This window comes from Staurois parvus, unplaced genomic scaffold (genome assembly GCF_062004578.1).
Source record: "Staurois parvus isolate SC_StPar_1 unplaced genomic scaffold, SC_StPar_1.0 ptg003906l, whole genome shotgun sequence".
Taxonomy (NCBI): Eukaryota; Metazoa; Chordata; class Amphibia; order Anura; family Ranidae; genus Staurois; species Staurois parvus.
In genome coordinates this window covers 22,288-46,769 of record NW_028321701.1, presented here as the reverse complement: position 1 = coordinate 46,769, position 24,482 = coordinate 22,288, and the positions used below count along the sequence as shown (strand labels likewise).

Sequence of the window (24,482 nt, the reverse complement as noted above, 5' to 3'; positions counted from 1 at the left end):
TGGTCCACTAGTATCCAACCAAGATGGTCCACTAGTATCCAACCAAGATGGTCCACTAGTATCCAATCAAGATGGTCCACTAGTATCCAATCAAGATGGTCCCCTAGTATCCAACCAAGATGGTCCACTATTATTAAACCTAGATAGTCCACTAGTATCCAACCAAGATGGTCCACTAGTATCCAACCAAGATGGTCCACTAGTATCCAACCAAGATGGTCCACTAGTATCCAACCAAGATGGTCCACTAGTATCAAGCGTTTCCTCAGGAGAAACCCTGAAATGTTGCATTGTGCGGTTCTTTGTACCTTTGTATTGTGCGGGATCCCTGTGTTATATATTCGGCTCAATGTATGCGAATGATACTTTGTATATATCTTTCTACATTAAGCCCGGGTTCACACTGATGCGGTGCGGAATTTGCAGCATTTTCAGTGCGAATTCCGCACCGCATCAGAATCGCACCCTGTTCATGCGAACCGCTGCAGGTGTTTATGTTAAGTTAACGACACCCCGAAAGCGGTGCGATGTGCAGAATCGGATCGCTTAGGTGTGAATACCCATGCAATCTGATTCTAGTGCGGACCCAAAAAAAAGGGTCCTACACCTGTTTGGTGCGGGTGCGGTGAGAATAGAGCCATACAAAATGTACGGCTTCAATCGCACCGCATACAAATCGCATGTGATTGGTACAGGAATGCTGTGCGGTTCCTACGCGAATCACATGCGATGTACCGGACCGCATATATGTGAACCGCAGCTAAATGTACGTATACTTTTGGTGTGCTGGTCCTGTCTCTTACCTTGTTCATAATTTCATGTAAACCTCGAAGGACCATTCTAAAATTTTTGTCCGACCAATCAGTAAAATAAGAATCCGAAGTGCTAGAAATGTGACTTGCAGCAGGATTTCAGCACCGTGGACGGGGCCGTGCTCCGTGAGGCCGGAGTGCTGGTCGCTGTCCGCGGTCCTGAATCCCGGCACTAATACCAGTAATTAGCACTTAAAGCAGCTCAGCACTTTACCAGCATGAAATCTTTAACCGTATACGAAGCGCCCCGCCTTCCGCTGCGCCGCAAATGAGCGTTTTCTGATTCATTGCTCCATCTGAACGCTACCTATAGATTTCCCCCAACGATCGCTCATCGGCTCCGGCGTGTTAAGTCATTTAGTAGTTTTTTATGCCAAAATGAGTAACATTCTGCGGAAGGCGGCGGAAGGAGCCGGCGTTCCGGGAGAATTAAAGGTGCGCTTTTGTCGCCGGAGCTTCTGTCTGGAGATTTAATAATAAGATGTCACCTAAATGTGGACGGTGAAAGCTATCGATTTGCCCGCAGAATGGCGTTTTCTGTTTGGAGAAAGCTCGTCGCCAGATACGGATGAAACGGAGATGGAACAAAAAAGGGTTCAATAACTCTGCTCCGCCTTTTTACGCAGCACTTACCGACACGCATGGAGCCTAAATCGGAACTCCAGACAAAAATTTTTTAGGTGCTTATAGACTGCGGAAGGGTTGAGACTTCTGTCATGTTTTTAAAAAATGATGAAGTGATTTCCCCTCTGCACCTCTTGTGGTGTCATTGGAATGGAGAAAATTTACAATTGGAAGGGTAAGTAAGAGTAATTGGAAATGTAGGGACTACATTTCCATCTCTGGATCCCACTTCTTGAGGCCCAATCCCCTGGATCAAAGTGCTCAAGGGGCCAATCCTTGAGGCCATCCCTGGATCACACTGCTCAGGGATCCATACATGGAACGCAAGGCTGAAGAATCTGTCTCAGAATACTGGTGTTCAGGGGCTTGTCTTGGGATTCCATTGCTCAAAGGCCTGTACTGGGATCCCATTGCTCAAGGGCCTGTCTTGGGATCCCATTGCTCAGGGGCCTGTCTTGGGATCCCATTGCTCAGGGGCCTGTCTTGGGATCCCATTGCTCAGGGGTCTGTCTTGGGATCCCATTGCTCAGGGGTGTGTCTTGGGATCCCATTGCTCAGGGGCCTGTCTTGGGATCCCATTGCTCAGGGGTCTTTCTTGGAATCCCATTGCTCAGGGGCATCTTGGATCCCATTGCTCAGGAGCCCATTTTGGGATCAAACTGCTCAGGGGTCAGTATTGGGATTCTACTGCTCAGCAACCTGACTTGGGATCCCGCTACTCAGAGGCCCAACTCTGGAACACAGGCCTGAGGGCCTCATCACTAGATCACTGGTCTAAGGGTTTCATCTTTGTATTCCAATGCTGAGTGGACTATCTTTGGATCCCAGTGCTTAGGAGCTGAACCCCTTGATCAACGTGCTCAAGGGCCAATCCTTTTTCTGAATCACACTACTCAGGAACACAAACATGGATCCCAATGCTAAAGGATCTATCTCAGAATCCAGGTTCTCAGGGGCTGATCTATGAATTCCAAAGCTCAGGAGCCTGTCTTGGGATCCTACTGCTCAGGTGGCATCTTGGGATCCCACTGCTCAAGGGCCAGTCTTGGGATCCCATTGCTCAGAAACCTGTCTTGGGATGCCCCTTCTAAGGGGGTCTGTCTTGGAGATGCAAACAGCAAGAGGAACCCAATGGAGGAGCAAAGAGAGGGACAGAAGAGGGACCGAAAAGGAGGAAGGAGGAGGGTCTGAGGGATTTGATTCCATAAGAGGGATGACAATGACAATGTGTGTTGTAACAGCTGCTTGTAATCTCCATTGGAAGCCAATGTGGCAGGGTGACAACACCGGAGCAAAACTGGGAGACATGGACAGAGCGTTGTCACCTTAAAACAGGAAGTGCCTGAACAAGCCCCCCCCCCATGGCAGGATCACCAAGGATTATTTTAACAAAAATGGTGTATTTTATAAATATTGAAACAACTTGAAACGACATTAATAGATTAGGGTCACATCTACTTTTAATAATCTAGGAATATAAATGAAACATTTTGACGGACTAATTCTTCCATTTCCCCTTCAGGCTTCGGCGTCACCATACATTATAGCACATAATAGACCGTTTTGCATCGAACAGATTCTTTTATTTCAAGGCAGATAAAGGACAGCGGGAAGATTGCGCCCGTCAGGGGTTAGCGATGGGGGAGAGGTGTGGGGGCAGGGTTGCTAGGAGAACGGGGGTGGGGAGGGTACAATTGCTCCATGGAAAAGGTCTGCTTTCTACAACCTGAAATTAGATTTTTTTTTTCTACCTTACACACCCTGACCTTTTTTTTCCTTTAAATAAAATCTATTGTATTAATTTTTTCCATCAGGCAGGCCGGCGGAACGTGGCAGATTGGGCTGGAAAAGGTCAGGCTGTGTGTAGCTGGAGAATTGCGACTCACTTGATAGTTTTTCCCCGCGGCTGTTTGTATGATTTGCTTTTTTATTTATATATTTGGATTAAGAATATTATCTGCGATGTTCCATGTACCGTCTGCAGAGCGGCGTGTGCCGATAGCTCACTGTGTTAAGTCTCCTAACCGCTCACTGATCTTTTCTAAATGCTTTAATACCACAGCCGAGGGTTCATGCCGCAGAGGCGTCTGGGTGTGTCTCCGAGGCTGCTCACATTTCGGTGAGGAATATACAGTCAGGTCCATAAATATTGGGACATCGACTCAATTCTAACATTTGTGGCTCTATACACCACCACAATGGATTTGAAATGAAACGAACAAGATGTGCTTTAACTGCAGACTGTCAGCTTTAATTTGAGGGTATTTACATCCAAATCAGGTGAACGGTGTAGGAATGACAACAGTTTGCATATGTGCCTCCCACTTGTTAAGGGACCAAAAGTAATGGGACAGAATAATAATCATAAATCAAACTTTCACTTTTTAATACTTGGTTGCAAATCCTTTCCAGCCAATTACAGCCTGAAGTGTGGAACGCATAGACATCACCAGACGCTGGGTGTCATCCCTGGTGAGGCTCTGCCAGGCCTCTACTGCAACTGTCTTCAGTTCCTGCTTGTTCTTGGGGCATTTTCACTTCAGTTTTGTCTTCAGCAAGTGAAATGCTCCATCGGATTCAGGTCAGGTGATTGGCCATTGCAGAACATTCCACTTCTTTGGCTGCTTTTGCAGTCTGCTTTGGGTCATTGTCCATCTGCACTGTGAAGCGTCCAATGAGTTGTGAAGCATTTGGCTGAATATGAGCCGATAATATTCCCGAAACACTTCACAATTCATCCGGCTGCTTCTGTCAGCAGTCACATCATCAATAAATACAAGAGAAGCAGTTCCATTGGCAGCCATACATGCCCACGCCATGACACTACCACCACCATGATCACTGATGAGGTGGTATGCTGAGGACCATGAGCAGTTCCTTCTCCATACTCTTCTCTTCCCATCACTCTGGTACAAGTTGATGTCGGTCTCATCTGTCCATAGGATGTTGTTCCAGAACTGTGAAGGCTTTTTTACATGTCGTTTGGCAAACTCTAATCTGGCCTTCCTGTTTTTGAGGCTCACCAATGGTTTCCATCTTGTGGTGAACCCTCTGTATTCACTCTGGTGAAGTCTTCTCTTGATTGGTGACTTTGACACACATACACCTACCTCCTGGAGAGTGTTCTTGATCTGGCCAACTGTTGTGAAGGGTGTTTTCTTCACCAGGGAAAGAATTCTTCGCTCATCCACCACAGTTGTTTTCCATGGTCTTCCGGGTCTTTTGGTGTTGCTGAGCTCTCCGGTGCGTTCCTTCTTTTTAAGAATGTTCCAAACAGTTGTTTTGGCCACGCCTAATGTTTTTGCTATCTCTCTGATGGGTTTGTTTTGTTTTTTCAGCCTAATGATGGCTTCACTGATAGTGATAGCTCTTTGGATCTCATCTTGAGAGTTGACAGCAACAGATTACAAATGCAAATAGCACACTTGAAATGAACTCTGGACCTTTTATCTGCTCATTGTAATTGGGATAATGAGGGAATAACACACACCTGGCCATGGAACAGCTGAGAAGCCAATTGTCCCATTACTTTTGGTCCCTTAACAAGTGGGAGGCACATATGCAAACTGTTGTAATTCCCACACCGTTCACCTGATTTGGATGTAAATACCCTCAAATTAAAGCTGACAGTCTGCTGTTAAAGCACATCTTGTTCGTTTCATTTCAAATCCATTGTGGTGGTGTATAGAGCCAAAAATGTTAGAATTGTGTCGATGTCCCAATATTTTTGGACCTGACTGTATGTATGTTCATTGGAATGGTGCAGAGGGTCAGGGGCGCTTTACAGCACTTGGCTATGCAGCATGGTGCTAAGGGGCCCGTCTCTGAATCATTGACATGAGGGACCCGTCTCTGGATCACTGGTCTGAGGTACCCATCTCTTGATCACTGGTCTGAGGGACCTGTCTCTGAATCAATGGTGTGAGGGACCCATCTCTGGATCACTGGTCTGAGGTACCCATCTCTTGATCACTGGTTTGAGGGACCCATCTCTGGATCACTGGTCTGAGGGACCTATCTCTAGATCTGTTGGTCTGAGAGAGCCATCTCTGGATCACTGGTATGAGGGAGCTGTCTCTGGATCACTGATATGAGGGACCCATCTCTGGATTACTGATATGAGGGACCCATCTCTGGATCACTTGTATGAGGGACCTGTCTCTGGCACAGTGGTCTGTGGGACCTCTCTGTGGACCACTGGTGTGAGGAGGCCATCTCTGGATCACTGGTCTGAGTGACCCATCTCTGGATCACTGGTCTGAGGACATGTCTCTGGATCTTTGGTCTGAGGGACCCTTCTCTAAATCAATGATCTGAGGGACAATCTCCAGGTCACTGGTCTGAGGAACCCATCTCTGGATCACTGGTCTGAGGAACCCATCTCTGGATCGCTGGTCTGAGGGACCCACCTCTGAATCACTGGTCTGAGGGACCCTTCCCTGAATCACTAGTCTGAGGGACCCATCTCTGAATCACTAGTCTGAGGGACCCGTCTCTGAATCACTGGTCTGAGGGACCCATCTGGATCACTGGTCTTAGGGACCCATCTCTAAATCAATGGTCTGAGGGACCCGTCTTTGGATCACTGGTCTGAGGGACCCATCTCTGGATCACTGGTCTTAGGGACCCATCTCTAAATCAGTGATCTGAGGGATCTGTCTCCAGATCACTGGTCTAAGGAACTCACCTCTGAATCACTGGTCTGAGGGACCCATCTCTCGATCTCTGGTTTGAGGGGCCTGTCTCTGGATCATTGGTCTGAGGGACCCATCTCTAGATCAGTGGTCTAAGGGACCCGTCTCCTTATTCCAATGCTTTTCCTGGATCCCAGTGCTTAGGAGCCCAACTTCTAGATCAAAGTGCTCAAGGGCCAATCCTTGAGTCTTTTTCTGGATCGCACTGTTAAGGGACCCATATCTGGATCCCAGTGCTAAAGAGTCTACCTCAGAATCTTGCTGCTCAGGGGGGTCATCTCTGAAACCTGAAACTCAGGTGCCTGTCTCTCAATCCAAATGCTCAGGGGCCCATATCAGGATTCCAATGCTTAGAGGCCTGTATTAGGATCCCACTGCTTGGCGGCCCATCTTCAGATGCCACTTCTCAGTGTGCACAGTGGAGGGTTGTAGTTGCAGTGTGCACAGAGCAGCGTTGTAGTTGCAGTGTGCACAGCGGAGGGTTGTAGTTGTAGTGTGTACAGTGAAGGGTTGTAGTTGCAGTGTGCACAGTGGAGGGTTGTAGTTGCAGTGTGCACAGCGGAGGGTTGTAGTTGCAGTGTGCACAGCGGAGGATTGTAGTTGCAGTGTGCACAGTGGAGGGTTGTAGTTGCAGTGTGCACAGTGGAGGGTTGTAGTTGCAGTGTGCACAGCGGAGGATTGTAGTTGCAGTGTGCACAGCGGAGGATTGTAGTTGCAGTGTGCACAGCGGAGGGTTGTAGTTGCAGTGTGCACAGTGGAGGGTTGTAGTTGCAGTGTGCACAGTGGAGGGTTGTAGTTGCAGTGTGCACAGTGGAGGGTTGTAGTTGCAGTGTGCACAGCGGAGGATTGTAGCTGCAGTGTGCACAGCGGAGGGTTGTAGCTGCAGTGTGCACAGCGGAGGGTTGTAGCTGCAGTGTGCACAGCGGAGGGTTGTAGTTGCAGTGTGCACAGCGGAGGGTTGTAGTTGCAGTGTGCACAGTGGAGGGTTGCAGTTTCAATGTGTTTAGGGAAGAGCATCACTTGCAGTGTTTACAGTGGATATCAGTAGTTTCAGTGTGTCAGCTTCAGACTCTGTACTCGCAGGTCTCTGGCAGTGCATGGGTTACGTCCCCTGCTGCCATCACTCAGTGGCAGCTCCCATTGTGTTCCATGACTTATTACGCCCACAGAATATCTGCCTTTCAGGTACAGCAAAGCTTTTACTGCACAATTATTACATGTACCACATACACTGAGCTTTCCCGTGTGTGTGTGCGTGTGCGTGTGATGTAACATGTAATGTGTGCTGCATGTCACGTATCGGATAAAGAAATAATCAGACAGACAGGCAGGTTATACCCACAAGACATACATTTCCTGATTGTATAGGAGTTCGATGTTACCACCACACACACACAGACACAGCAGGTCCATTCTGAAAGGAAGACAGATCACCAGCATGTCTGGTTATGGGTTGTAAGAAGGCGATCAGAGCACATGGAGGAGGAAAAACAGACTAAACTCCATGCAAACAGAACAATGATAGGCTTCAGATACATGACCACATCAGTTCATGGCAACACTTCCAGCCCATAATCATTAGACAAACCAGACCACAGCACTGCATGGCAAGAGTGCCATCCACCAGACACGAGACCAACCAGATCACAGCACTGCATGGCAAGAGTGCCATCCACCAGACACGAAACCAACCAGATCACAGCACTGCATGGCAAGAGTGTCATCCACCAGACATGAAACCAACCAGATCACAGCACTGCATGGCAAGAGTGCCATCCACCAGACACAAAACCAACCAGATCACAGCACTGCATGGCAAGAATGCCAAAAAAAAGACATGAGACACACTGGACCATAGCAGTGCTTGAGAAGAGTGCCAATGACCAGACATGAGACCAACCAGACCACAGCACTGCATGGCAAGAGTGCCATCCACCAGACACAAGACCAACCAGATCACAGCACTGCATGGCAAGAGTGCCATCCACCAGACACGAGACCAACCAGATCACAGCACTGCATGGCAAGAGTGCCATCCACCAGACACGAGACCAACCAGACCACAGCACTGCGTGGTAAGAGTGCCTTCTGCTAGACATGAGACCAACCAGACCACAGCACTGCATGGATAGAGTGCCAACCACCAGACATGAGACAAATCAGACTATCACTGCTTGACAAGAGTGCCAACCACCAGACATGAGACAAACTGGACCACACCAATGCCTAACAGGAGTGCCAATGACCAGACATGAAACCAACCAGACCACAGCACTGCATGGCAAGAGTGCCAACCACCAGACATGAGACCAACCAGACCACAGCACTGCATGACGGGAGTGCCAACCACCAGATATGAGACAACTCAGAGCACAGCACTGCATGGCAGGAGTGCCAACCACCAGACATGAGACCAACCAGACCACAGCACTGCGTGGTAAGAGTGCCTTCTGCTAGACATGAGACCAACCAGACCACAGCACTGCATGGATAGAGTGCCAACCACCAGACATGAGACAAATCAGACTATCACTGCTTGACAAGAGTGCCAACCACCAGACATGAGACAAACTGGACCACACCAATGCCTAACAGGAGTGCCAATGACCAGACATGAAACCAACCAGACCACAGCACTGCATGGCAAGAGTGCCAACCACCAGACATGAGACCAACCAGACCACAGCACTGCATGACGGGAGTGCCAACCACCAGATATGAGACAACTCAGAGCACAGCACTGCATGGCAGGAGTGCCAACCACTGGACACGGGACATCTAAATGGGAAATAAAAAAAAAAGAGAGAAATAACCAGGAGGCCAGAAAAGGAAGTAGGAGCGTAGATGGATAGAACAGTAGGAAAGGTTAGATTAGTGCAGACAGGAGGCTGGACAGACACATAACAGGACAGACAGGTGTCAGTATTTGTTCTTTAACATGGTAATGGTTCCTCCAGCAGAGTGCAATGCCGGCGGCCCATCGTACTGCAGATCCAGCTTCTTTATCAGCAAATTGTTGAATGTGGAAGTTGTGTATGTAATGTGATGTAAATGTGAAGTACACAATAAGACATGTTAGATCCATGTCCCCCTCACTCAGGGTCAAAGAGAAACCTTTGGAGGGCCACTTTTCCCCATGTTCTTCTGCCCCCTTGTGTCAAGAATAAAAACTGGTCTGCGAGCGAACACTGCGAACCTCTCAGACCTGATGTGTGGAATACATTCAGAGAAATCGCGGCTCACACAAGTCATAGAGAGCACATTAGAGGCTGTTTATTACAATTATTACAGTTTTTTTTTTTAATCAATTTACAAAATGCAAAGTGAAAAATCTAAATCCAGTCAATATTTTGGGTCACCCTACTTGGCCTTCTTCTAGGTAGGCTCGGCAGGTAGGTAGTTCCAAACATCTTGGAGAACTAAGCCCAGATCTTCTGTGGATGTCGGCCATCTCCAATCCTTCTGTCTCTTCATGTCATCCCAGACGGACTCCATGATGGGGAGATCAGGGCTTGGTGGGGACCAAACTATCACTTTCAGGACCTCTTGTTCTTCTTTACACCGAAGATAGCTCTTAATGAGACTGGCTGTATGTTTGGGGAGGTTGTCCTTCTGCAGAATACATTTGGGGCCAATCCCCCGCCTCCCTGATGGTATGGCATGATGGATAAGTATCTGCCTGTATTGCACATGTATGTACAGTATGTATACTTAATATGCTTTTTTTTTTTTTTTTACTTTGCCGTAACATACACGTTAAGCCCCTATTCATGTCTGGGCATTCTAGAATCGCGTGATTCTGCCCGCAATTTTGGAATGTAGTAATATTCTATTATTGTTAATGACACCCTAAATGTGCAAAATAAATAGGCATTTTGTTGCATGACAAAACTCCCTTAAAAAAAAACGTAAAACCGCGCTTTCCAAAAAATGCGCCACATGCAGCTACAAACAAAAGGTACAAGAACTACTTTTGCGTTTTTTTTTGGTCCAGAGAACAACCCATCCAAATGAATAGTGCTGCTCCGAAAATGCGCATTAAAAAAAATGCTACAAACGCGTTGCTCAGCCGTGTCTAGATATGAACAGGGCCTTGGTGTGACACAACTGCCCTCATCTGGTGTTTATGGGGTCTCCAGCTGAGGGAACTACTCAATGACACGTCTGGTGGATATTTGGACAGAGTTGTGTTAGTCATTCATTGACCTAAACAGCCGGTGGTTGTCCTGCTGTGGAGTCACCCTGCAATATCAGACACTGATCAAGTCGGAGGTTCTCCAAATTGGCTTCAGGCTTCACAAACATTCTGCAGATCTCCTCGGTGGAGCACTGATCAGGTCGGAGGTTCTCCAAATTGGGTTCAGGCTTCACAAACATTCTGCGGATCTCCTCACTGGATCACTGATCAGGTCGGAGGTTCTCCAAATTGGGTTCAGGCTTCACAAACATTCTGTGGATCTCCTCACTGGATCACTGATCAGGTCGGAGGTTCTCCAAATTGGCTTCAGGCTTCACAAACAATCTGTGGATCTCCTCACTGGATCACTGATCAGGTCGGAGGTTCTCCAAATTGGCTTCAGGCTTCACAAACATTCTGTGGATCTCCTCGCTGGAGCACTGATCAGGTCGGAGGTTCTCCAAATTGGCTTCAGGCTTCACAAACATTCTGCAGATCTCCTCGCTGGAGCACTGATCAGGTCGGAGGTTCTCCAAATTGGGTTCAGGCTTCACAAACATTCTGTGGATCTCCTCACTGGATCACTGATCAGGTCGGAGGTTCTCCAAATTGGCTTCAGGCTTCACAAACATTCTGTGGATCTCCTCACTGGATCACTGATCAGGGCGGAGGTTCTCCAAATTGGGTTCAGGCTTCACAAACATTCTGTGGATCTCCTCACTGGATCACTGATCAGGTCGGAGGTTCTCCAAATTGGCTTCAGGCTTCACAAACATTCTGTGGATCTCCTCACTGGATCACTGATCAGGTCGGAGGTTCTCCAAATTGGCTTCAGGCTTCACAAACATTCTGTGGATCTCCTCACTGGATCACTGATCAGGGCGGAGGTTCTCCAAATTGGCTTCAGGCTTCACAAACATTCTGTGGATCTCCTCACTGGATCACTGATCAGGTCGGAGGTTCTCCAAATTGGCTTCAGGCTTCACAAACATTCTGTGGATCTCCTCACTGGATCACTGATCAGGTCGGAGGTTCTCCAAATTGGCTTCAGGCTTCACAAACATTCTGTGGATCTCCTCACTGGATCACTGATCAGGGCGGAGGTTCTCCAAATTGGCTTCAGGCTTCACAAACATTCTGTGGATCTCCTCACTGGATCACTGATCAGGGCGGAGGTTCTCCAAATTGGGTTCAGGCTTCACAAACATTCTGTGGATCTCCTCACTGGATCACTGATCAGGTCGGAGGTTCTCCAAATTGGGTTCAGGCTTCACAAACATTCTGTGGATCTCCTCACTGGATCACTGATCAGGTCGGAGGTTCTCCAAATTGGCTTCAGGCTTCACAAACATTCTGTGGATCTCCTCACTGGATCACTGATCAGGGCGGAGGTTCTCCAAATTGGCTTCAGGCTTCACAAACATTCTGTGGATCTCCTCACTGGATCACTGATCAGGGCGGAGGTTCTCCAAATTGGCTTCAGGCTTCACAAACATTCTGTGGACGCAGAATGTTTGTGAAGCCTGAAGCCAATTTGGAGAACCTCCGACCTGATCAGTGTCTGATATTGTAGGGTGACTCCGCAGGAGCTGAACTCGTCCTAGGGAGGCATGTAGCCAGTGAAAGCAATATCGCATCTACGGATATCTAAATATGTAGCAGTGCCATTATTACATTGTTGCATATTGCAAAAAATTGAAACCTTGGTTTGTTCCTACATAGAACAAGAAAATATATTCTGAGCCTCTCCTCTGGGAAGTATCATAAGGAGGCCTCTATGAATAGTTTGGGGCCTCTTGCGTTTCCAATTCTCAGACTGGCCAAGGGCTGCAATAAAAAAAGAAAAAAAAGTGCAAAAATCAGGACAATTGCAGCCAAAAAATCAGAGTTTTGTCCCGCCTGGCGTGTTGCGGCTTGTTGGGTGTGTGGGGTTGCTCTTCATGATGTTGTTTGGTTCTTGTCTTGCAGAGGCTGGCGCGCGCTGCGGAGGAGTTCCAGAGAGCTCACCATTGGCAGGATAACATCAGGGTAAGTGCACCTTAACTGTCACCCTCTTAGACCCCCGTCCTCCATCCCTCGCCTCATACTGTCTGCGCACCGCAGGATCCACCGCCATCTCCCCCGCCCACAGAATTGCTTTTGGAATAATTCTGGCACGGGCTATATATATCATTGGTACAGAGATGTCTCCTGTCAGCACTCCTCACAATGCTGTCTATTGCAGTCCTGTGTGTGCAGAATATGCGTAGGTCTCAACGGGTCTAATATTATCCTCAGGCTGAATATGCCGAGTCCTCCATCTTCCCTCTCCTCTCCCAACGGCCAACCAGAGTCTCTCCCCATCTCTCCTCTGTCGTCTTCTATATTCCCCCCATTTACTATATTCCCCCCATTTACTGCATTCCCCCCATTTACTGCATTCCCCCCATTTACTGCATTCCCCCCATTCACTACATTCCTCCCATTCACTGCATTCCCCCCATTCACTGCATTCCCCCCATTCACTGCATACCCCCCATTTACTGCATTCCCCCCATTCACTTTCTGGCTTTTCCTCTTCTCCTACTCCTTCTCTCCGTATCCCCTGCTTCCTTTTTGCGTCTGTCTCCCCCCCCCCCCCCCCCCGTACTTATAGAAGACAAAAAGACGCTTGTCCATCAATTTTACAGAAATCACACTTTGCCTCTTCAGGACCCTCAATCCACCTTTGATCCAGAGAAAGGCACACGGTCCTTGTAAGGCCGGCTTCAGTTTGCTCCAACTGGGGAAAAAATCCTTCCTGATCCCCAAAGATGAACGATGTGATTTCTTGTGAATATTTCTTCATCTGTAGTTTGTGTCTTTTATAAATCCATCCAGCTGTTTGTAGTGACCAGATACAGTGTGGGCTAGAAGCAGGTCACGGGGGAAGCATAGTACACCTTTTTACAGCTCTTACAGTAAAGAACTTGTTCGATGTGTGAAACCTCTTCCTCTTCTCACTTCTCATCCGCCTCCATTCCTTTCTTCTCCTGCTTCTTCTTTCTTTGTTTTCTACTTATTTCATTCTTTGCCTCTGATCTTCTCTTCCCCTTCCATCTCACTCTCTTTCTCTTTCCTGTCTTCTTACATCTCTTCTCCTCTTCCATTTCTCTGTACTTCTCATCATCTCCTGTTCTTTTCTTTCCCTTCGTTTTTACTTCTCTTCCATCTCTCTTTTTTTTCTATTCTCACCTTTGCTCTCCTCATCTCTTCCTCTCCTCTTTCCCGTCTTTTCTTCTCTCATCCCTTCTCCTTTCTTCTTCCATTCTTCTTCCAATACTCTCTTTTGCTTGTCTCTGCCTTTCCTCTTCAATATCTATTCTCCTCTCCTCTCCTCTCCTCTTCTCTTCCTTTCCTTTACTCTCATCTACTCATCTCTGCCCCTCCTCTGCTTTACTCCTTCTCTTCCTCTCCCATCTGTTTTTCTCTCCTCACCACTTATCTTTTCTTCCTCTCTTTTTTTGCTAATTTTGTCTCATCATCTCTCCTTTCTTCTCCCTCCCCTCTTCCTGTCTTTTCTTCCTTTTCCTTCCTCCTCTCTTTTCTTCCCCATCTCTGTTCTCTTTCTACCCTTTTCCTCTCCTCCCCTGATCCTCTCCTATTCCATCGCTTTCCTTTCCACTTCCTCTCCCCCTCTCCTTTTCCCCTTCCTCTTCTGTTCCATTTCTCTCCTCCTTTCCTCTACCCCTCCACTCCTTTTCTTATCGTCCTCTCATCTTCCTCTCTTTTCCTCTCCTCTTACATAGCTTTCTCCTTTTATTTTTCCTTTTTCCTCTCCTCTCTTTCCTTTCCTGTTTCATCTCTCTTCTTCTGACTCTCTTTCCTCTCCTCCATCTCTCTGCTCTCCTTTCCCTCTTCTATTCCATCTTTTTCCTCTCCTCCTCCATCTCCCTCATCTTTCTCTCCTCTACTCTGCTTTTCCTCTCCTCTTCCATCTCTCTCCTCTCCACCTCTCTCTTCTTTCATCTCTCTGCTCTCCTTTTCCTCTTCTCTTCCACCTTCTTCATCTCCTCTTCTATCTCTCTCAACTTCCTCTTCTCTTCTTATTCTCCCTTCATCTTCTCTTCCATCTATATCCTCTCTTCACCTCTTCTCTTTCATCTCACTGCTCTTTTCTCCTCTCCTCTTTCCTATCTCTTTCCTATCTCTCCTCTCCACTCCTCTTTTCTCCTCTCCTCTCCTCTTTCCTATCTCTCCTCTCCACTCCTCTCTTCTCTGCTACTCTTCCATCGTTCTCCTCTCTCTTCTCCTCTCCTCTTTCATCTCTCTGCTCTTCTTTTCCTCTTCTCTTCCACCTTTGTTGTCCCCTCTTCCATCTCTATCCTCTCCTTTTCCATTTGTCTTTCATCTCTTTCATCTTCATCTCCTTTCCTCTTCTGATCCTCTTTTCCTACATTCATCCTTTTCTCTCTCCTCTTGCTATTAGTTTATCTCTCCTCTTCTCTCTTCTAACTTCACCCTTCCCTCTTTTCTCTTTTCCCTTTTCCCTTTCCTCTCTTCATGACCTTTTTCTGTCCGTTCTTCGACTCTTCATTTCCATTTCCTCTCCTTTCTTTCCTGTTCATATATTTCCCTTTCCTCTTCTCTTCTTGTATCTCTCTTCTCTTTTGTTCTCTCCTCCCCTCTCTTCTCCTCTCTTTTTCCATCTCTCTGCTCTCCTTTTCCACTTTTATTTTATATTTTTTCCTCTCCTCTTCCTTCTCTCTCATCTTCCTCTCCTCTCCTTTTTCTCCCTTGTTCGTCTCTTCTGTCTCTCTCCTCTCCTTTTCCTCTCCTTTTCCATCTCTCTCATCTTGATCTCCCCTCCTCTTCTGTTCCTCTTCTCCTACATCTCTCCCCTTCTCTCTCTTCTTATTCTTATTTATTCTCTCCTCTCTTTATCATCTCTTCACCTTCTCCTCTTCTCTCTTCCACCTCTCTTTTCTTCCTGTCCTCTTCTTATTCTCCCTTCTTCTCCTCTTCCATCTCTATCCTCTCTTCACCTCTCTTCTTTCATCTCTCTCTCCTCTCCACTCCTCTCTTCTCTCCTCTTTCCTATCTCTCCTCTCCACTCCTCTCTTCTCTGCTACTCTTCCATCGTTCTCCTCTCCTCCCCTCTCTTCTCCTCTCCTCTCTTCTCCTCTCCTCTTTCATCTTTCTGCTCTTCTTTTCCTCTTCTCTTCCACCTTTCTTGTCCCCTCTTCCATCTCTATCCTCTCCTTTTCCATTTCTCTTTCATCTCTCTCATCTTCATCTCCTTTCCTCTTCTGATCCTCTTTTCCAACATTCACCCTCTTCTCCCTCCTCTTGCTCTTAGTTTATCTCTCCTCTCCTTTTCCATTTCTCTGCTCTCCTCTTTTCCCTTCTCTTCCTGTCCTTTTTCTGTCCTTTCTTCGACTCTTCATTTCCTTTTCCTCTTCTTTTTTTCTTGTTCATATATTTCCATTGCCTCTCCTCTTCTTGTATCTCTCTTCTCTTTTGCGCTCTCCTCACCTCTCTTCTCCTCTCTTCTCCTTTTCCATTTCTCTGCTCTCCTTTTCCACTTCTATTCCGTATTTTTCCTCTCCTCTTCCTTCTCTCTCATCCTCCTCTCCTTTTTCTCCCTTGTTCGTCTCTTCTGTCTCTCCTCTTCCATCTCTCTCATCTTGATCTCCCCTCCTCTTCTGTTCCTCTTTTCCTACATCTTTCCCCTTCTCTCTCTTCTTACTCTCCTCTCTTTATCCTCCCTTCACCTTCTCCTCTTCTCTCTTCCACCTCTCTTCTCTATCTGTCCTTTTCCTGCCCTCCCCTCTCTTCTCCCCCCACCGTTCTCCTCCTGACATCCCTAATGAAACTGAATGAGGTAATTTGGATCAGATTGTCCCTTGCCCAGTGTTGGCTCCCAGACATAACTAGAATCAGAGGAGGAGCACAACGATCTGGAGTTTGGATCTCTTGCTGAAAGAAAGCGGCGGTCGCAGGCGAGGTGTTTGTGGAGAAAACAATGTGACACGCAAAATATCTGCATTGATCTGGCTGCGTCTCATTGGGGGGCATTCAGAGATCGCAGGTGACACTTTCTGTAGCTGGGACTTTCTTGTCGACATTTATCTGCAAATATACTGTGGTGTGGGCTCATGTCAACTGTATGGAGTCAGTGCTGTGACAGGTCCTCTTTAAAGATCTGCACCCCAGTTTGACGTCAGTACGGCAGATGCTCAGCTCCACTCTTTATGTGCAAATCACGTTTTTCTATGCCACATATTAGATTGTTTATTGTGCAGCACTATTGATCATTTGCAGCAGTTATAGTCGGATAGCCCAGGACTGCTGACCCCCATTATAATGACATCTCAGACTGTGAAAAGGAAAGTTGCCCCAAAGCCGATGTTTCAGTGACAATGGGGGTTAACAGGCCAAATCAACCCTCTTATGCCATGGACTTGGGTGCTACATTTTCATCTCCACCTATCGCCGCCAACAATACTGGAGTTTGCTATGGATTGGATGGTGAGTCCTCATCTCCACTGATCCTCAACATCAACGCTGGAGTCTTCCTTGGCCTTGAGTGGTGAGTCCTCATCTCCACTTATGCTCACCACCAGTACTGGAGTCTGCCATGGACTTTTTCATCTCCATCTATCCTTTCCACCAATACTGGAGTCTACCATGGACTTAAGTGGTGAGTCCTCATCTCCACCTATCCTCACCACCAGATACTGGAGTTTGCCATGGATTTAGCTGGTGAGTTCTCATCTCCACCGATCCTCATCACCAACGCTGGAGTCTGCCTTGGCCTTGGGTGGTGAGTCCTCATCTCCACTTATGCTCACCACCAGTACTGGAGTCTGCCATGGACTTTTTCATCTCCATCTATCCTCTCCACCAATACTGGAGTCTACCATGGACTTAAGTGGTGAGTCCTCATCTCCACTTATGCTCACCACCAGTACTGGAATCTACCATGGACTTTGGTGGTGAGCCCTCATCTCCACCTACCCCCCACCACCAATACTGGAATCTGGCATAGACTTTGGTGGTAAGTTTCCATCTCCACCTATTATCACCAATACTGGAATCTGCCATGGATTTAGATGGTGAGTCCTCATCTCTACCTCTCTTTTCCACCACCACTCAAGTCACAAATGCACTTGTGTGGTAAATTCTGATCTTCACCTATCCTCAGAACCAATTCTGGTGTCTGCCATGGACCTGAGTGATAATTTCTCATCTTCACCTATCCTCACCACCAATACTGGAGTCTGCCATGGACTTGGGTGGTAAGTTCTCATTTTCACCTATCCTCGCTAACAATACTGGAGTCTGCCATTGACTTACGTGGGGAGTTCTTATCTCCACCTGTTCTGAGTACCAATACTAGAGTCTGCTATGTTCTTGGGTGGTAAGTTTCCATTTCCACCTATCCTTGCCACCAATATTGAAGTCTGCCATGGACTTGGGTGGTATGTACTCATCTCCACCTATGCTCACCACCATTACTGAAGTCTGCCATGGGCTTGGTTGGTAAGTTCTCACCTATCCTCACCACCAATACATGGTTGGTATGTTCTCACCTATCCTTACCACCAATACCAGAGTCTGCCATGGACTTGATAGGTTGAGATGAGGACTCACCACCCAGGTCCATAGCTGGCTCCAGTATTGGTGGTGAGGATAAGTGGAGATGAGAACATACCACCCAATCCATGGCAGACTGCAGTATTCATGGTGAGGATAGGTGGAGATGAGGAATTCTCACCACACACCACCAATACTAGAGTCTGTCATGAACTTGGGTGGCAAATTCTTATCTCCATCTATACTCACCACGGATACTGGAGTCTAGCATGGACTTGATAGGTGGAGGTAAGGACTCACCAACAAAGGAGGATGAGGATAGGTGGAGATGAGGACTTGCCACCAGTACTGGAGACTGCCATAGGCTTGGGTGGTGAGTCCTCATCTCCACCCATCCTCAGCACCAATAGTGGAGTCTCCCTCTACTGGTTGGATTCTATACATTTTCTAGAATGACTAGAGAGACTCCATAGTGGAGGATGCAGCATTAATACTGTGTTCAGGGAGACTTATGCACCAGAGTCTCCCGGTGGTATGTGTGGCCAATGGACAATTTATCACATTGGCCTCCGCTACTCATTCCACTGGCTACTCCGTACTGGAGTCTGCCATGGGTTTGGGTAGTGAGTTCACATCTCCACCTATGCTCACCACCAGTACTGGAGTCTGCAAGCTGAATTTCAGTTTTAACTGGACTAGACCCACAACATCCACCCCACCATGGATTCCAAAAACCCGATGTGATGGAGATCTCATGTTTGGGAGCATCTCAGCCACTTTACAAGTCGGTAAAGCCTGTCACCAACTCTTATCCAGCTTCTACAGAGTTAAAGATGTGCCGAATCTGGACTCAGCGAACGCATCTTCCCAGAACAATGGATTATTGGTGGACGCGATAAATTACTGACAATTAGTTTTCTTCCTAATTATGAGGCTATATTTGCCAATGTGTGCCGTCCGCTCGTCATCATAAAGTGCTTAATAAGCACTCGCTATTGAAACACGCGCATAAGTCTGGCTGGCAGATTATTTTACAGCGGATACCAGAATATCATTTTCCAGAGCTGGCAGGATTGCAGGCCAACACGTGCGCCATGACTCCAGCCTCCCTTACGGTTCGATCTAGAGAGAAACCATCTATTGGTGGGAAGTGTCTCATCAAGAGAGAGAAATCATCTATTGTGGGGAAGTGTCTCATCTAGAGAGAAACCATCTATTGTGGGGAAGTGTCTCATCTAGAGAGAAACCATCTATTGTGGGGAAGTGTCTCATCTAGAGAGAAACCATCTATTGGTGGGAAGTGTCTCATCTAGAGAGAAACCATCTATTGGGGGGAAGTGTCTCATCTAGAGAGAAACCATCTATTGGGGGGAAGTGTCTCATCTAGAGAGAAATCATCTATTGGGGGGAAGTGTCTCATCTAGAGAGAAACCATCTATTGGGGGGAAGTGTCTCATCTAGAGAGAAACCATCTATTGGGGGGAAGTGTCTCATCTAGAGAGAAACCATCTATTGTGGGGAAGTGTCTCATCTAGAGAGAAACCATCTATTGGGGGGAAGTGTCTCAGCTAGAGAGAAACCATCTATTGGTGGGAAGTGTCTCATCTAGAGAGAAACCATCTATTGGTGGGAAGTGTCTCATCTAGAGAGAAATCATCTATTGGTGGGAAGTGTCTCATCTAGAGAGAAACCATCTATTGGGGGGGGGGGGGAGTGTCTCATCTAGAGAGGAACCATCCATTGTGGGGAAGTGTCTCATCTAGAGAGAAACCATCTATTGGTGGGAAGCGTCTCATCTAGAGAGAAACCGTCTATTGGTGGGAGTCGTCTCATCTAGAGAGAAACCGTCTATTGCTGGGAGGTGTCTCATCTAGAGCGAAATCGTCTATTATGGGGAAGTGTCTCATCTAGAGATAAACCATCTATTGGGGAGGGGAAGTGTCTCATCTAGAGAGAAACCATCTATTGGTGGGAGGCATCTCATCTAGAGAGAAACCATCTATTGGTGGGAGGCATCTCATCTAGAGAGGAACCATCTATTGGGGGAAGCGTTTAATCGGCTAATGGACCCGTGGTGGGTCAGTGCCAGCAATAGACCGGTGTTTTGTCTACAAGTTGCATACTAACCACCCATGTCCACCAAGCTCAACCAAAAGACGAAAATAAATATTAAATTGGGAAAGCTTCCACAATACAGGTCCTCTTTCCATACCCTACTGCAACGTATATATTGTATTAATTAAAGTACATATTATAATTATCTTTGCACATGGTAAGGGGGGCCACACAATTATCGTTTACACAATGGCTACATTTTACCGCTCCTCCTCGCCATTCAAGTATGAGCCGGCTGATCCCCTGAAAACAATACACCCCCTGTGTGGCTGATATCTTATCAACAGTTCTGTGGTCGGCTCTACGCTGCCTCCAGTAGCTAATCTACAAATCTCAACACTTAATATAATGACAACAATAGAGAAAAGCCATAGTTTTTTTTATTTTTGTCTGTGGAAGTGCGAAAAAAACGAAAAACCCGTAAGTGAACAAAAAACATGCCAGTGTAAAACACCAAAACAAAAAAGTGCACTTAGGGGGTGTGATTTGTCACCCCCCAAAGGGGTAGGACCTCTACCCTGATCCCCCGAAGCTCCTGACAGGGATTAAGGTTCCCATATGGTCCTCCTAGCCAAAAGGCCTGGTGGACCCCTTTCCTTGTGGCCAACCTAAGCCAGCCACCAAGTACTTGGTAAGGGGGCTCTCCCAAAGAGAAAACCCCCCCAGGAACAGGGGAGGAAGGAACCAAAAGTCCACACATCCTCCCCCTAGACGTCAGGGTAGGCCCAAGGACCCACACCCTACCATCCATGAGAAAAAAAAACACACAAAAGTGAAAGTGAACAAACGTGGGAGAAAAATAAGTTAAATAAATAAAAAATAAATAAGTGGCCGTGCAATTGTGCCCTGGTGAGGCCCTGAGGCCCGTAGCATAAACATTGCCCAGGACTTAGCCAAAGGGCCGAGCCCTAAAGGGCGCAGTGCAGGAAAAGTGTTGGGACCAGTGACCATGTGCCTTTTCACACTTTGGGGTCCCACCCCTAAGTGTTACTAGGAGCACCCCTGAGGCGACCACTCTTAGGGGGCACTGGTCCACGGACTTTCTGCCTCCCCGGCCCCTGGCCAGACAAGGTAGATCCATTCAAACCAGGAGGTACTGGGCCCCTCCGGTTTTCCAGGGGGAATTACTCCTGGTCCCCAACAGCCTGTGGGCACTTCGGTTTTTGTTCCAGCCTGTACTAACCATCAGGACCCCCATCCTTCCAGCAGGGGTACTACACAACCAATCATCACCCTAATTTACATACCAACACACTCTTTTTTTTTTTTTTTTCCTCCATTTGCCATACTCCTTTTATTGTTTTTTTGATTGAAAAATATACTTTATTTACAGAAGTATAAAAAAACACAATATTCGTAATCGGGGTACATCTCACCCTGTACTGCGACGCAGCGCATAAGACACCACATTGCAATATAGTTCCAGGCATACAATAAATACATTCGCTCAGCGGTATGATGCCTGACGTGATGTGCGTGGCGGACGAATCCCCAGACCATCACGTCATGTATAACGCTGCTTACCCCGAGACCATAGCATGCTTAAAACACATTTCCCGTAATCACAAAATCATGCAAGATACGATTAGTACAGTTTACAATAAGCATCGGGTGTGTGGGGGGGGCGGGGAGAGGGGAAAAGGGGTCACAGGCCCGAAGCATTATTGAAGGGACAAAGACACGCAAGGGGGAGTAGGGGGAAGGGGAGATCTTCAGACGTCCTCTTCCTCCTTAAAGTCCATCAAGGTATAGTCCCTGATCAGTCTGCGGCAGTCCTCAATGGACATCCTCTCCCGCTGGTGGATGAGGCGCTTCCTGGCGCACCATAAAGCGTCCTTAAAACAACACAGCACCCGCCAGGCGCCGTCAATGTCCTCCAGAGTAAAAGTTCCATAGAAAAGGCCATTCAACACCCCAAAGTGAGTGATGGCTGTCTGTGGCACAAAGTCCTTGAGTTCAGGTTCCAGGGCCCCCAACAGGTCCTGAGCAAAAGAGCACTCCCAGAAAACGTGATGAGACGTTTCCTCGTGGATGATGCAGAAGGGGCAGTGTCTGTATCTGCTCAGGTTCCTGGCATGCATAAATGTCCTGAGAGGCAACCCCACTTGGATTGCCATCCATGCCAGGTCCTTGTGCCTGTTGGTGAGGATGTTGGAAGAAACATTCCTCCAGACCACCTTGCAGGTGTCTGGAACCGACTCCAAAATGTCGCTGGCTCGGATGAGCTTGTAGATAGTCTTTGGCTTCCACAGGTCAGGCTTGACTCCCTGCAGCCCCTGCTCCCTGATGAGCTTGAAGGTATCCAAGTAGTACCAAGGAGTGTCCCAGTTGTAGGGGATGGAACTATCCCAAGTGTCCCACCCGAGGGACCTCCAGAGAGGCAACAGGAAGAAGCGAGACATTGCGTTCCCGCCAGAGTCCATAATCCGTCTGGGCAAAGTTCTGCGGATGCAGTTGCAAGCAAAGAACACCCTCAGCTGGGTGGCGATGTCGGGCACTCCCTTACCGCCCTTGAGGGGTTCCTTGAACATGACTGCCCGCTTCACTCTGTCCATCTTGGAGCTCCTTTTATTGTTGTTCCACATCAGGGAGAGTGTTCTGATCCAATTGCAAAGGACCATGGTCACCCTAATTTGCATACTGCTTTCCTTGTTGTTTCACATTAGGGAGAGTGTTCTGATCCAATCCTAATTTGCATACTCCTTTCCTTGGCTGAAGAAGCATGATTATTTAAAAATATGCAAATTTTTCTGACACATTCCCCACCCACAAAACCCCTACTTTTTCCTAGATGCCTGCTCAGTTTGTTGGGTCAGACACACTGGTCCAATGGATCACCCCTTCCACCATCCCCCGCTTCCATCAATAATGATGAGTTTGGACCATACTATTTTAACTTAGGGAGAGCATTGTATCTAATTAGCATATTTGCTCTCTCCCCTCCCCCGCTCCCCAGGAGAGTCCCCTAACCTAGTACTTGGTGGTCAGCTTTTAGTATGCTTTGGTGATCCTTGGTTCCACCCCCCCCCCCCAAGTGCAGATCCTTGGTTCCCCCCCCCCCCTCCCCGTGAATATCCTTTTAGAGAATACAAAGACAATTATCATTTTGTGGTGCAAAACAATTTTTATGGAAGGTGTTAATGATAACAAGAAAAGCAGTAAAAAATAGATCCCCTCCTCCCCCACCAGCAACAATAGACCACCATGCAAAAATAGATCCCCTCCAGTAACAATAGATCCCGGAAACCATCATGAATAGACCTTCCAGCGCACCCCAGCACCCCTTACCATTACTGCACACTGCTTACCATACAAAGCAGCATGCTCACAGTGAAACACAGCCTCATAGTAAAACAGCACACAGTTAACCCTTTGATCACCCCACCTTAACCCCTTCCTGCCCAGTGCCATTAGTACAGTGTCGGTGCTTTTTATTAGCACTGATCCCTGTGTTGGTGTACCTGGGGATGTCAGTGACACCAAGTCAGTTCCCCCCCAGTGTCAGAATGCTTGTCGCAGTCCCGCTATAAGTCGCTGATTGCCGCCATCACTAGTAAAAAAAAAAAAAAAATCCCAGTATCTATACCGCCACTTGTAGACGCTATAACTTTCACGGCAACTAATTAATTTCCACGTATCGGGATTTATTTTCTTTAGCGTAAACACGGAGCGGGAGACATTTTGGCCAAAATTTATGACGAAATTTGATTTTTAAAGTTTTTTTACTGGACGTGTTTAATAGCAAAAAGTCAAAAATATTGTTTTTTTTCCTCAAAATTGTTGGTCTTTTTTTTTTTATAGCGCAAAGAATAAAAACTGCGCAGGGGATCGAATACCAGAAAGTTTAATTCGTGGGAGGAAAAAGAACGCGTCAATAATGACAGACAATCTGATTGTACAACCTTTCTTCAATCTGCTTTAGATTTCCTGGCAGATATACATAAGGAGGGCCCGCCTGTTATGGAGGATCCACATCGCACCTACCAACATTGTGCTCCAGGGCCCACATCCATGGTTGTGCCCATATCCCACCTAGACCCCGCCTCTTAATATGCAGGGACAACCCATAAAAGCCCACTTTATGGCTGGTCCTGCCCAGACCCCGCCTCCAAATATGCAGGGACCCCCCATCCTGCCTACTTTCTGGTTGGTCCTGCCCAGACACCTTCCCTAAATATGAAGGGACCACCCTTCATGCCCACTTTACGGTTGGTCCTGCCCAGACCACACCTCTAAATATGCAGTAATCATGCCCATTTTACTGTTGCTGCTACCCAGACCATGCCTCCAAAAATGTAGGGACCACCCATCAGGCCCACTTTATGGTTGGTCCTACCCAGACCATGCCTCCAAAAATGCAGGGACCACCCATCAGGCCCACTTTATGGTTGGTCCTACCAAGACCATGCCTCCAAAAATGTAGGGACCACCCATCAGGCCCACTTTATGGTTGGTCCTACCCAGACCATGCCTCCAAAAATGTAGGGATCACTCATCATGCCC

At 47.3% G+C, this 24,482-nt stretch overlaps 1 protein-coding gene across 1 annotated transcript in view; it reads left to right on the top strand.

Moving 5' to 3' along the window:
• LOC149427301 (voltage-dependent calcium channel subunit alpha-2/delta-2-like) overlaps positions 1-24,482 on the top strand; it is a gene marked incomplete at its 3' end in the record, with an annotated part of 52,051 nt that overhangs the window by 5,671 nt on the left and 21,898 nt on the right. Inside the window, exon 2 of the mRNA XM_089668151.1 lies at positions 12,276-12,335. Coding sequence (XP_089524277.1) covers positions 12,276-12,335 — 60 coding nt within the window. The remainder of the gene's footprint in view (positions 1-12,275; positions 12,336-24,482) is intronic.